We start from the raw sequence: 13,756 nt of genomic DNA, 5'->3' as shown, positions 1-13,756 counted from the left end.
GGTGAGACTAGGTTCATGCTTCCCTGGAGATGAGAATGTTCGTGTTTTCTTTTTGTGATGGCCTCCTTTCTTAACAGGGCTGCACTTTCCAACTTAAGTAAGCTGGATTATCTTCACTTTCAATGAACTAAAGTTCAAGCACCATAGGGTTCACTCATTTATAAACCAATCTGTCGCTCCCTTGATTTCAGGAGGTTCTCTAAATTCTGAACTTCTGGCTTTATTTCTATTGTAGTCCTCCAAATTTCTTCAGGTTCCCAAACTTCAAGACTTTCGTGAATGCCCAGTCACCCTGGATATTACCTATAAGATTAGGTGATTGTCCGATATAACCAAAAATAGTAGTAAAGTGGATTGTCAGATAAGTGATCATAATTGAGCTTCAAGTTAATATCCCATTGAGTGGAAGAAAAGAAGTCATTTCCCTTACTCTGTAGTTGCTTTGTATGAATAGAGTCAAAAACACAGTATAGTACAAAGAATAAAATTATCTCTGAATTACCTGAACTTTTCATCATGGATACGAGTATTTAATATTTAGTGGTAATCAGCTTTTATAACATCCTTCACTGTCATTGTTCTAAATGAATGAAGTTGACTATAACAAAAAATCTAGTATAAATTAGGTAAATTTGACATTAGATTTTGAGTTGCTATTTTTGTTACAGAGACTGTATATGGGACTTAGGTATATTAGATTCTAGGCCTCTCCTGATAAAAATTTCTAATTTTCCAATATTCTCTTTTAAGGTAAGAAAGGCATTGGTTCTCAACTCGGGAAATAAGATCTTATCCTAGAGAGGTTTGGGGAATAGATGAACCAATTTTTGTTGCCCTGATGGCTGGGAGACACTGATTGGTGATATGTGACTGGAACCAGTTGTGTAAGAAAGTTCTGAACAACCACAAATTGTCCTTTCTCAATTGTCACTGGGCCCCTTTTGAGAAGCTCTGAGCAAAGTGAATTTTAAGTACTTCCATTTTATACCTGGGAAATAAGGGAAATTAGAGCAATTTGACCTGGTGGGTCCAAAATTTGGAAAACAAGACTGACATAATAGGGATAAAAGAGAAAAACAAGAGAGAAAAATTAAAATTTTGCTTGCAATGCTATGTGACCATATTCCAGCTTTTGAAAAACAAACAAATAAACTTTATTTTGAAATATCTTTAGATTTTTAGGAAGTTGCACAGATGGTACAGAGAGGTCTTGTGTACCCTTCATCCAGTTTCCCTCAACAGCTACAACTTACATGACTACAATACAATGTCAAAACCAGGAAGTTGACATTGGCACCGTGTGTGTATATGGTTCTGTGTCATTGTAGCACATAGATTCATGTGACCACCACTGCCATGAAGAGGCAGAACTATTCCATCACGAAGATCGTCATGCTTCTATGTATAGTGACACCCACCCCTCTGCTCCCACCACAGCTAACCCCCAGCAACCACTAACCCGTTCACCATGTCTGTAAGTTTGTCATTGTGAGAATGTTATAGAAACAAAATCTTATAGTATGCAACCTTTCAGATTGACTTTTTTTTCCACATAGCTTAATGCCCTTGAGATCAACTCAAGTTGCCATGTGTATCAGTAGTCTGTTCATTTGTATTTCTGAGTAGGAGTCTGTGATGTGTATGTACCTGAGTTTCTTAATCATTTACCTTTTGTAGGACATTTTGGCTATTTCCAGTTGTTAAATATTAGAAATATCTATGAACAATTGTGTCCAGGATTTTGTGTGGACTTAAATTTTCATTTATTTGGGATAAATGCCCAGCTGTGCGATTGCTGAGTGTTACAGTAAGTGTATGTCTAGTTTTGTAAGAAACTGTCAGACTGTTTTCCAGAGTGTCTGTACCATTTTACATTTCCAACAGCAATGTGTGAGAGATCCTGTTTTCCTGATTCCTTGCCAGCATTTGATATTATCACTTTTCTTTTTTTAATTTTAGCTGATCTAATAGGTGTGTAGTGATAGCTTATTGTGGTCTCAGATTTGCATTTCCCTAATGGCTGGTGATGTTGAACATCTCTTCATGATTTTATTTGTCATCTGTGTATTCTTTTCAGAGAAATATTGCTTCACATCTTTTGAGTTTTGAGTTTTCTTTGTATATTCTGGACATGACTCCTTTGTCAAATATGTGATCTGAAAACATTTTCTTGAAGTCCTGTCTTTTCATTCTCTTAATAGAGTTTTTCACAAAAATGCTTTTAATTTTGATAATGTTCAATTTATGTGGGTTTTTTTTTTCTTTTATGGGTCATGCTTTTGATATCATTTCTAAGAATTCTTCACCAAGCACTAGGTCCTAAAGCTTTTATGTTTTCTTCCAAAGATTTATAGTTTTACATTTAAATCTGTGATCCATTTTGAGCTAATTTTTGTATAAGGTGTGAAGTTTAAATTCAGGGTGTTTTTTGTGTGTTTGTTTTGTTTTGTTTTAGTTTTTGTCTGTGGATATCTAATTGTTCCAGCACTATTTGTAAAAAAAAAAATGCTATTTTATTCCATTGCATTGTGTTTGCACAATTGTGATAATCAGTTGGTCATGTTTATTGGCTATTTCTGGGTTTTTAATTCTGTTGCATTGATCTGTGTGTCTGTCCCTCCACAGAAACCACAGAGTCTTGATTACTATAGTGATATTACAAGTCTTGCAATCAGGGAGTGTGACTGCTCCCACCTCATTGTTCTTTTCCATAATTGCTTAGCTATTCTATCTATCCTTTGCCTTTCCATTTAAATTTACAAATAATCTTGTCTATATCTACAAGAATCTTGCTGAGATTTTTATAGGAGTTACATTAAACCTATATATAACCCTGGAAAGAATTGACTTCTTTTTTTCTTGTTGAGTGAATCTTTTATTTTTATAAAGCATATTAGAATTTATTTTTTTAAGATTTTTTTTAATTTAAAATGTTTTTCAGTTATAGTTGACATTCAGTATTATTTATATTAGTTTCAGGTGTACAGTATAGTGGTAGACATTTATATAATTTATGAAGTGATGCCTCAGTAAATCTAGCACCCACCTGGCACAATACATAGTTATTACAATATTACTGACTGTATTACCTATACTGTACTTTACATCCCCATGACTATTTTGTAACTACCAATTTGTACTTCTTAATCCCTTCACCTTTTTCACTCAGTCCCCAACCCCCATTCCATCTGGTAACCATCAGTTTGTTCCCTTTATCTATAAGTCTGTTTCTGTTTTGTTTGTTCATTTATTTTATTTTTTAGATTCCACATATAAGTGAGATCATATGTTTTTGTCTTTCTGTGTGACTTATTTCACTTAGCATGATATTCTCTAGGTCCATCCATGTTGTTGCAAATGGTAAGATTTCATTCTTTCTTATGGTAGAGTAATACGCCATTGTATATATGTATTACATCTTCTTTACCCAGCCTATTGATGGACATTTCAGTTGCTTCCATATCTTGGCTATTGTAAGTAACACTGCAGTGAACATAGGGGTGCGTATATCTTTTCAAAGTAGTGTTTTGGATTTTTTCCGATAAATGGCCAGGAGTGAAATTTCTAGGTCATAAGGTAATTCTATTTTTAATTTTTTGAGGACCCACCAAACCGTTTGCAGTCCCACCAACAGTGCATGAGGTTTCTCTTTTCTCCATCCACATCCTCATCTATACTTGTATTTTTATTTATTGATGATAGCCATTCTGACAGTTGTGAGGTGATAGCTCATTGTGGTTTTAATTTGCGTTTCTCTGATGATTAGAGATGTTGAGCATCTTTTCATGTGTCTATTGGCAATGTATATGTCTTTTTTTGGAGAAATGTCTATTTAGGGCCTCTGCCCATTTTTTAATTGGACTGTTTGGTTTTTTTCATGTTGAGTTGTATGAGTTCTTTATAAATTTTGGATATTAACCCCTTATCAGATGTATCATTGACAGATAATTTGTTCCCATTCAGTAAGATGTGTTTTCATTTTGTTGACGGTTTCCTTTGCTGTGAAAAAAACTTTTTATGTTGATGTTGTCCCATTTATTTATTTTTTTATTTTGTTGTCTTTGCCTGAGGAGATAAATCAGAAAAAAAAAAAATATTACTAAGGGCAATGTCGGACAGTTTACTGCCTATGTTTTCTTCCAGATCTTTATGGTTTGGATCTTACATTTAATTCTTTAATCCATTTTGAGTTTATTCTTGTATATAGAGTAAGTAGGTGGTCCAGTTTCTTTTCTTTTCTTCTTCTTTTTTTTTTTTTTTGCATATATCTGTCTAGTTTTCCCAGCACCATTTAATGAACAGACTGTCTATACTCCATTGTATACTCTTGTCTCCTTTGTTATAGAGTAAATGACCGTATAGATGTGAGTTTATTTCTGGGCTCTCCATTCTGTTCTGGTGATGTATGTGTCTGTTTTTATGCCAATACCATTCTGTTTTGATTACTATGGCTTTGTATTATAGTTTGATATCAGTTAGCATTATACCGCCAACTTTGTTTTTCTTTCTCAAGATTGCCATGGCTATTCAGAGTCTTTTACGGTTCATATAAATTTTGGATTATTTGTCCTAGTTCTGTGAAGAATGCCTTGATATTTTAATAGGGATTGTATTGAATCTATAGGTTGCTTTGGTTAGTAGGGGCATTGCAACTATATTAGTCTTCCTATCCATGAGCAGGGTATATGCTTCCATTTATTTGTGTCTTCTTCAATTTCTTTCTTGAATGTCTTATAATTTTTCGAGTACAGGTATTTTACCTCCTTGGTTAAATTTATTCCTACGTATTTTATTTTTTGATGCAATTATAAATGAGATTGTTTTCTTCATTTCTCTTTCTGATAGTTCATTATTGATGTATAAAAATTCAAACGATTTCTGAATATTAATTTTGTATCCTGCTATTACTGAATTCATATATTAGATATTCGTTCTAATAGTTTTTGGTGGATTTTTTGGTACTCTGTATAGTATCATGTCATCTGTAAATGATGAGTTTTACTTCTTCTTTTCCAATCTGCATGCTTTTTATTTCTTTTTCTTGTCTGGTTGCTATGGCTAGGATTTCCAGAAAATTGACTTCTTTACTATGTTGAGTCTTTCATCTATAATCACAGTATGTCTGTCTTTTTAAGATCTTCTTTGATTTCTTTCATCAGCATTGTGTGATTTCCAGCATACAAGGTCTGGACTTGTTTTGTTACATTTATATCTGTATATTTTTATACATTTCTATAAACCAACCTTTAGTTTGTTTATATTTATGTATCTATACATTTCATTTTTAGTGATTATAAATGGCAGTATATTTTCATTTCAACTTCCATGTTCATTGCCAGCATATAGAAATTCAGTGGATTTTTGTATGTTAATGTTGTATCCTGTTACCTTGCTGAACTTGCTTTTTAGTTCTAGAAGTTTTTGTAGCTTCCTTGGGGTTTTCTATATAGATCATGGTGTCATCTACAAATAAGAATGGTTTTATTTCTTCCTTTTTAATCTGTATGCTATTTATTTCATTTTGTAGCGTATTGCATTGTCTAGAATTTCCAGTGCTACACTGAATTACAGTGATGGGAACAGATCTCGTTACCTTTCTCCTAATCTTAAGGGAAGCATTCAGTCTTTCTCCATTATGTATGATGTTACCAATAGGCTTTTTTATAGCTGCTCTTTATCAAGTTTAAGAAGTTAGTTCTTCTATATTACTCGTTTTTTTAGAGTTTCTGTCATGGTGGGTGTGTAATTTTAGCAGAGGCTTTTTCTTTCTCAATTGATATAAGCATGTGATTTTAATCTTTAGCTTATTAATATAGTAAATTACATTGATTTATTTTTTTGTAAAGATTTTTTTATTGGGGAAGGGGAACAGTGTGTATTTCCAGGATTTTATTGGAGAACAGTGCGTTTTTTTCCCAGGACCCATCAGCTCTAAGTCAAGTTGTTGTCCTTCAATCTTAGTTGTGGAGGGCACAGCTCAGGTTCAAGACCAGTCACCGTTTTCCATCTTAGTTGCAAGGGGCACACCCACCATCCCATGTGGGAGTCAAACCGGCAACCTTATGGTTAAGAGCAGGCGCTTTAACCAACTGAGCCATTCGGCCTCCCACCAGGAGCTCAGTGGCAGCTCAGCTCAAGTTGTTTCAATCTAGTTGCAGAGGGCACAGCTCACAAGCCCATGTAGGAAGCTAACCGGCAATTCTGTTGCTCAGAGCTCGCGCTCTAACCAACTGAGCCATCCGGCCACCCACATTAATTGATTTTTGAATGTTGAACCAGGCTTACATTCCCATATAAAACATCACTTGGTCATAGTTTGTTTTATATATTGCTAAATTCTATTTGCTAATATTTTGTTAAGGATTTTTATTCCTATATTCATGAGGGATTTCAGTTTATAGTTTTCTTTTTCTTTTTTTTTGTTCTGTTCATCTCATTTTTGTATCTTTTCTGTATTCTTTTGAGTATATATTTATATGTTATTTATGCAAGCAGTGGTCTATTTCAAATATGGAAAAAGCAAATAATTTTGCAGTAAAATATTAAACTCAGTCTAAAACATTGTTTAATATAAACAAGACTTCATTTTTAAGTAAACATTTGTATTTGTAATTATGTTTTCCTTACACATGATCAAAAACATTTTCCTTATCAAACACCATCAAAAATCATCAAAATTCTATTTTTAGATAAATAAGATTGACTTAGAACATAAATTATATCAATATATTATTGATTGAAGAGGATTTTGTACTAACTAGCTTAATAAAATCTTAGGAAATATTTAAATACATCTTAAGCAAAAGTAGTTATTTAAGGTCAGTTCCTTAGTTATAGCACAGGCAACTTTTACTTCAGAATTTGATTGGATACATGCCTTCTTGTCGTTTATCTCAGGATTTGCCAGTTCTGTATACATCACATAAAATTGAAATTGGTGTCATTAAACGAGATCTTTTTTGCCATTAGTAAAGCATTATAGTGTGGATTCATATTTAAGCTTCATAGTATGTTGAATGTGTATGTTATATTTATAATTAATAATATTTATAAATTATGCACCCACTCATGAAAGTGTACATATATAGTATGTGTGTGTGTAACTTTAAAAAAATCACTTCTTGCCTTAAAAGAGTTCATGACTAAAACCCAAGTGAATGCCTAAAACTATCTTTTCCTGGTAAATTATTAAACCTAGTTAATAAATGAAAATTTAAATTAAGATGTAAATCATGACTATATGTTATTGACATGAACATAAGCTATCTGAAATTATTTTTTTAAATATTTTTTTTATTTTTTTTTATTGGGGAAGGGGAACAGGACTTTATTGGGGAACAGTGTGTACTTTCAGGCCTTTTTTCCAAGTTCAGTTGTTGTCCTTTCAATCTTAGTTGTGGAGGGTGCCATTCAGCTTCAAGTTGTTGTCCTTTCAGTCTTAGTTGTGGAGGGCGCAGCTCAGCTCCAGGTCCAATTGCCCATTGCTAGTTGCAGGGGGCGCAGCCCACCATCCCTTGCGGGAGTGGAACCGGCAACCTTGTGGTTAAGAGGACGTGCTCCAACCAACTGAGCCATCCGGGAGCTCAGCGGCAGCTCAGCTCAAGGTGCCGTGTTCAATCTTAGTTGCAGGGGGTGCTGCCCACCATCCCTTGTGGGACTCGAGGAGTTGAACCGGCAACCTTGTGGTTGAGAGCCCACTGGCCCATGTGGGAATCAGACCAGCAGCCTTTGGAGTTAGGAGCATGGAGCTCTAATCGCCTGAGCCACCAGACCAGCCCCTGAAATGATTATTTTTGAGCATCCATGGCATTACCTTGACAATCTAAAATGAGTATAACATTTATACTATCAATTTTATTATAGTTGTATAAAATGAAATGTGTTTTACAACATATTTTGATGAATGTTTCTATACGCAGTTCTTAAAGCAGGCTTCTCTTATTCCAATTTTGTAATAATTTTACAGGATTCAAGCCAAAACTCGAGAATTTAGAGAGCGACAAGCTCGAGAACGTGACTATGCTGAAATCCAAGACTTTCATCGGACACTTGGCTGTGATGATGAGTTGATGTATGGAGCAATTTCGTCTTATGAGGGTTCCATGGCTCTCAACGCCAGACCTCAGAGCCCAAGAGAAGGACATATGATGGATGCTTTGTATGCCCAAGTAAAGAAGCCACGGAATTCCAAATCTTCACCTGTAGACAGGTAGGCTCCAGGAGGAATCAGAGTATTGCTTCCAAATCAACTTTTATATAGTGTTTGACAAGGGAGTAGATTGTTCATCAGTCCTCACACCAGAACTGCCTTTTATTAACGGCCTTTTAAAAAGTCATTGTGTCTAAAAGTATTGAGTTTACACAAATTGAAGCCTAAGGGAAGGAGGGAGCAACACAGGTTTTGATAGTTTTTCTAATGATTCCAACATATTTCATCTTTTTCTCAGGAATGTTCTTAAACTGGAGAACTAATCTTTAGTTTATGACTCAAATAAGAAGTGAACTTGAAATTATGGCTCTTCTGCTTAAGCCATATTTCCTTTTATTACTAGGAAATCCTCTAGTTGTGGTAATTAAATAAATGGGTAATGACATGATTTGTTCTAATTGTGATTTATTTAGAAGGACCACTTTTTTTGGTGACATGATTTAATATTATGAAAGAATTAGTGAATGAGATGTACAGTATAGCCAATCTTCAACTTGGTTGTTAATAGCCACAGACCACAGGTCGGATTATAGATCAGCGTAGCACTAAATAGTGCAGTGTTGACTGTATGTTGATGGCCACATATTTCTTTCAAATTTTAGCTGAAACAATTTAAAAATAGATGTTTTCCCACCCCTTCCTCCATATATTCAAACACTATAAAAATTTTGTTCACAAGGAAAATAATACTCATTTCTTTTTATTTGAAACATATGCATGTTATTGTCATAAAAAATACGCTAATCCCATCACTTCTTATAATGATTTCTTATCATTGTTGCTCTGTAAGGGAGCTGGGCTTTCAACATTAAAAATATCAAATTTCACTTAAAACTAGTGGTTCTCAAACTTTAGCATGCAACAGCGTCACCTGGAGAACTTCTATAAACACAGGTCAATTAACCTAGATTTTGATTCAGTCAGTCTGGAGTGGAGCCTGAGAATTTGCATTTCTAACAAGTCCCCATGTCTGATGCTAGTATGACTGGTCTATCCCTGCAAGACCAGAGATGTACTGGAATTATTTCATCTATAGCACCCACGTGTTATTGGCTGCTACGTTTTGCTAGTCTATGTTTTAGTTATTTACTGCCCGCTATCCAACTATTTTTAGTAAAGATTTGCAAATGAACAGTTAACCCTAGGCAAACCCATAAGGGGGCATTTTAAAGAACAGCAAAAGGAGAAGCAGATCGTAAGGTAAAACATTATAGTCATATATTTGTTCTGTTGTTTCCTTTTTTTGCTTTTTGTTGGGTTTTGTTTATTGTTTTGTGAAAATCGATTTGATGTTGAGTGTAATGAGCGAATAAATTAACATAGGAGGCTTATGGTTGATTTAAAACTCCTTTGGTGTGATCACCTAGAAAGTTCGCAGTACTTAGACTAACAAAGATACATTGGGATTCAAGGACTAGGATTATTATCAGTGACGGTGACATTTTCTTAAAACATTTCTTACTGGGTTTTTGTCGCTTGTTGAAGGTCAAATAGCATTTGAAGGCCATGACTATCCCATTGGAAGTGTTTTCTTGGGAGAAAGGACAGTAGAAACACTGGTGTTGCCAGTTCGTAACTTAGAAAAACTAAAAGAAAATTAGTTAATGTGTTATTGATCATTGATAAAAGCATTAATCATTTTCAGCACCTTTTATATCTCTTTTGAAAATCTATAAAAACAGTGGATGTGCTTGTCGAAGTTGTTCGGATGGCTCAGAAGTGCCTCCTGACTTGAGAGATGGTAGTAAGAAGGGATCTTTCTAGCTCCTGAGGTCCAGAAATGGTTATTTAAACCGCAGGGCCCCCAAAAGTCTAAATTTCTCCTGAAGATTTGTGCCAATTTCCAAAACGGCTTACCTGCTCCAAGCCCCGTCTGTTACTGGGCTCCAGCACCCTGGCTGCATCTCGACTGTGCGCCATGATGAACTCACCCTGACCTCAGCTCCCTCACTAATTTCCATCAAAAACTCACTCAGCATTGGAACATTGGGGGGGGGAAAAAAACACTCAGCAGAACACTCCAGATAAGACTTAAGTCATGGAAATGAATCACAGCAAGCAATGAACAGCTTAAAATCACATCACAGACATCACTGTATTCAGAAGCCCCCCTTAGCCTCACGCAGGCACAGCCTAGACAGCGTCTGTCAGGGATTGTACAGTTCTGTGCACTTGTGCCCCCACAGGATGATTGGACTAGAGCATTTCTAAGACACTTCCAACACATGAGAGAGATCATTTAGCTTTTTTGAAAAAGGATCACAGAAACCCAAGTTTAGTTTTTTGTAATTTTTTTGTGCAGAGTGTAAGATGCCCATTAAACAATGATATTACCAACCCCAAAAGTTAGGACTTGTTGCAACTGTGAAGTACCTCACCAACCAGGAACTGAATATGAATTTGACTTAGAAATAATGGCATCACCTCTGTTGTCTTGTTTTTTTTTTTCCCAGAAAGAAAGCTATAGAGAAGTGTTTCTCAGACTTGAGTAGTGTAGAGACACTTTTTAAAGGAAAGACAATCTCTTGATACTGCAGTATAGAATTAAATTGTTTTGATCATAGTGTTATTTAAATATGTATAAAAATAAAATAAGACTAAACTCCTTCTGTTTACAGCTGTTATACAAATATAAAACCAAACGTCTTTATAAATTAAATACAAACAAAACAGCAAAAGCATTATATTCAAATGAGTAACATTAATTTAATGTGGCTGATAATTTTTTTAAAATCTAAACTCTTGCACAAATCATGAATATGGTGGTGGCTGCTCCATGGCAGGTTCATTTGAGTTTGTTGGCCTTCCCACACAAGCCACGGGCTGACTCAGTTCACCCTTCACTATTCTCAAATTTCTGCAGTTTCTTGCTTGTCTGTATCCAGTGGTCTTTGGCCTGTATGCTACATCGATACATCATTTATGCAGGAAGTCCACCTTGCTTCTATTATTTTTGATAGAAATGGAAGTGAATAGACAGTGAAAGTAGCATTTCTTGGTGCCTCCATATCTATAAACTTAAATTCAGACTGTGAAATACCACATTTATAAGATGGCCTATAATATGCTTCTATTAACTCTTTAAAAAGAGCCATTCATTTGGGAACATAAAACTTGAAGAATATGAAGAATATACCCAATAAAGAAACTTCCATCAACTAAGTAAATTTCACCAAAATCTGCAATAGGTGCGTGAAGAGCTTTTACTATTCAAATTTTTGGATTTCATGGGAGTCCAGGCAGTCAGGTGACAGTCTGAAGATAGTCTATTCTCTTTTCTTCCTTACTTAATAGAATCCTAATTTTGTTCTGGCTGCTAATGTGCCCAGCTAAAAATTTCAGAATCCCAGGCTCCCTTACAGTAAGCGGTGACCATGTAACGTTGTTCTGACTAATGAGTTAGAAGCGGATGTAGGATGGGGCTTCCTACAAAACTAGTTTTTTCCTATGGATCTGAATCAGTTTATTCCTTTTGGCATTTCCCTTCTCCCTTCCTGGAACCTTCCTGGATGGGTGCTCCAAAGTGGGGTGCATCTAGCCACCCTGCGGATGAAGGCCGCATGGAGGAAGAGGGAAACAGCCTGGTCCCTTGAGCAGCTGTTACAATCCTGGCCTGACTCCCCTCTGTTCCTTGTTGTCTGTGGAACTGAGCCCCTTGCTTGTTTAAGTCGGCTTCCATCAGGCTTCCGTTCCATGGAGCCAATACCGTTCTGAGGGTAGGGAGCCCAAAGGGAATCCTTCTTTTCAGAACATAGGTGGAGAAGTATCCCCTGGTCAAATCATTTCCACAGTATTTTGTCAAATTAAGCAATGTATGAAAGTCTCCATTGTTGCTCAGTTAGCTCTTCCACCTTTCATTTTATTTAGCCTCCACTTAAAGAAATGCTATCCATCAAATGTTTGCTGGCATAGATCCTTAACTCTGATACACTGCTGTCTGCAAGCAACTCCTACCACTAACAACAATTCTGCTCTAAAGTGGGAGGAAGTTGAATATAATGTACAAGAGCATCAGCTATGGAGGCACATGGCCTGAGTTTGATTCTGGGCTCTTCACCATCAGCTGTGTAAATTCTATGCTTCATTTTCCTCATCTGCAAAATGGGAATAACAGTGGTAGTTACCTCATTAGCGTTTGGGAGGACTAAGTCTGTTAGCACATATAAAGCACTTAGCACTGTGCCTGGTCCACCGTAAGCACTATTTAAGTCTTTGATGTTGTTATTGTTAGTTAGAAAATGAATGTTTACGCTCAGGAGAGCACAGCATCCCCACCTGGATGCACAAACGAACAAGGAACAAAAGTGAAATGAATACAGTTAGGTTTTATTCCTTATATTTAGCATGCATATAAAGAGTGTGGGGAAGCAATTGTGCTGATACCTCTTCAGTCATTAAGTAGCTTGGTCTCTAAGTATTTGCCATAAATCACGTCGTATCATGAACAGTTTCTCTTTAAATTAGGACTTACTGAGTTCAGTATGAGACACTCCAGATTGTTTCTACAGTATCAATACTTGGAATAAACGAAAGTGCCGACTACTATAAAATGGCTTACTTGAGAGTGAGTAGAGGGTAGTGGTGTAAAAACGTGATCTCTCAATTGATTTCAGTCTGTCCTTTGACAATTTGAAGGTCTCCATTTTGTACTTTTATGAAAGTCTTTGAAGCTCTTCATGTTCTACTTTCATGAAATTCTTGTTGATTCCAAGCTTGTGATGCTTCATGGAGATAATGGAAACTTGAACTTCTCGAACCTTGTCTAAAATTTTGACATTTCTATTTATATCGCTGTCTCCAGGCAGGCAGGCAGGAATCGTGAGTTAAAAAAAAATTAAAATTAAATTTATTGGGGTAGCATTGGTTAGTAACATATAAATTTCATGTGTACACCTTTATAATACAGCATCTGTATACTCCATTGGGGGCTCACCACCTGAAGAAGAGTCTCCTCCCATCGCCATGTATTTGACTCCCTTTATCCTCATCATCCTCCCCCACCCCCTTCCCATCTGGTAACCACCATTCTGTTGTCTGTATCTGTGAGTGTGTTTGTTCAGTCATTGCTTTTGTTTTTATCCCACATATGAGTGAAATTATATGGTTCTTGTCCTTTTCCATCTGTCTTATTTCATTTAGCATGATACTCTTAAGATCCATTCATATTTTTGCAAATGGCAATATTTCATCTTTGTTCTGGCTGAGTAGTATTCATTTCTCTCTCTCTCTCTCATATATATATATATATGTATATTATCTTCTTTATCTAATTACTGGTTGAAGGACACTTAGGTTGTTTCCATGTCTTTCTATTGTGAATAATGCTGCAATGAACATAGGAGTACATATATTTTTGCAATAGTGTTTTCAAAATTTTCAGGTAGATACCGAAAAGAGACATTGCTGGGTCATATGGTGTCTCTATTCCTAATATTTTGAGGACGCTGCATACTGTTTTCCATAGTGGCTGCATCAATTTACATTTCCACTAGCAGTATTTGAGGGTTCCCTTTTTTCCAAATCCTCTCCAACAGTTGTTATTTCTTG

General features: G+C 35.7%; 1 protein-coding gene across 15 annotated transcripts in view; it reads left to right on the top strand.

Moving 5' to 3' along the window:
- PARD3 (par-3 family cell polarity regulator) overlaps positions 1–13,756 on the top strand; it is a 613,392-nt gene that overhangs the window by 465,660 nt on the left and 133,976 nt on the right. For all 15 annotated transcript variants that reach the window (XM_074324700.2, XM_074324705.2, XM_074324703.2 and 12 more), the window contains one exon: positions 7,967–8,209. In XM_074324700.2, coding sequence (XP_074180801.2) covers positions 7,967–8,209 — 243 coding nt within the window. The remainder of the gene's footprint in view (positions 1–7,966; positions 8,210–13,756) is intronic.

Source organism: Rhinolophus sinicus, chromosome 1 (assembly GCF_057876585.1).
Source record: "Rhinolophus sinicus isolate RSI-liver-muscle chromosome 1, RSI-T2T, whole genome shotgun sequence".
Lineage (NCBI taxonomy): Eukaryota > Metazoa > Chordata > Mammalia > Chiroptera > Rhinolophidae > Rhinolophus > Rhinolophus sinicus.
This window is presented reverse-complemented; position numbering and strand designations above follow the sequence as displayed.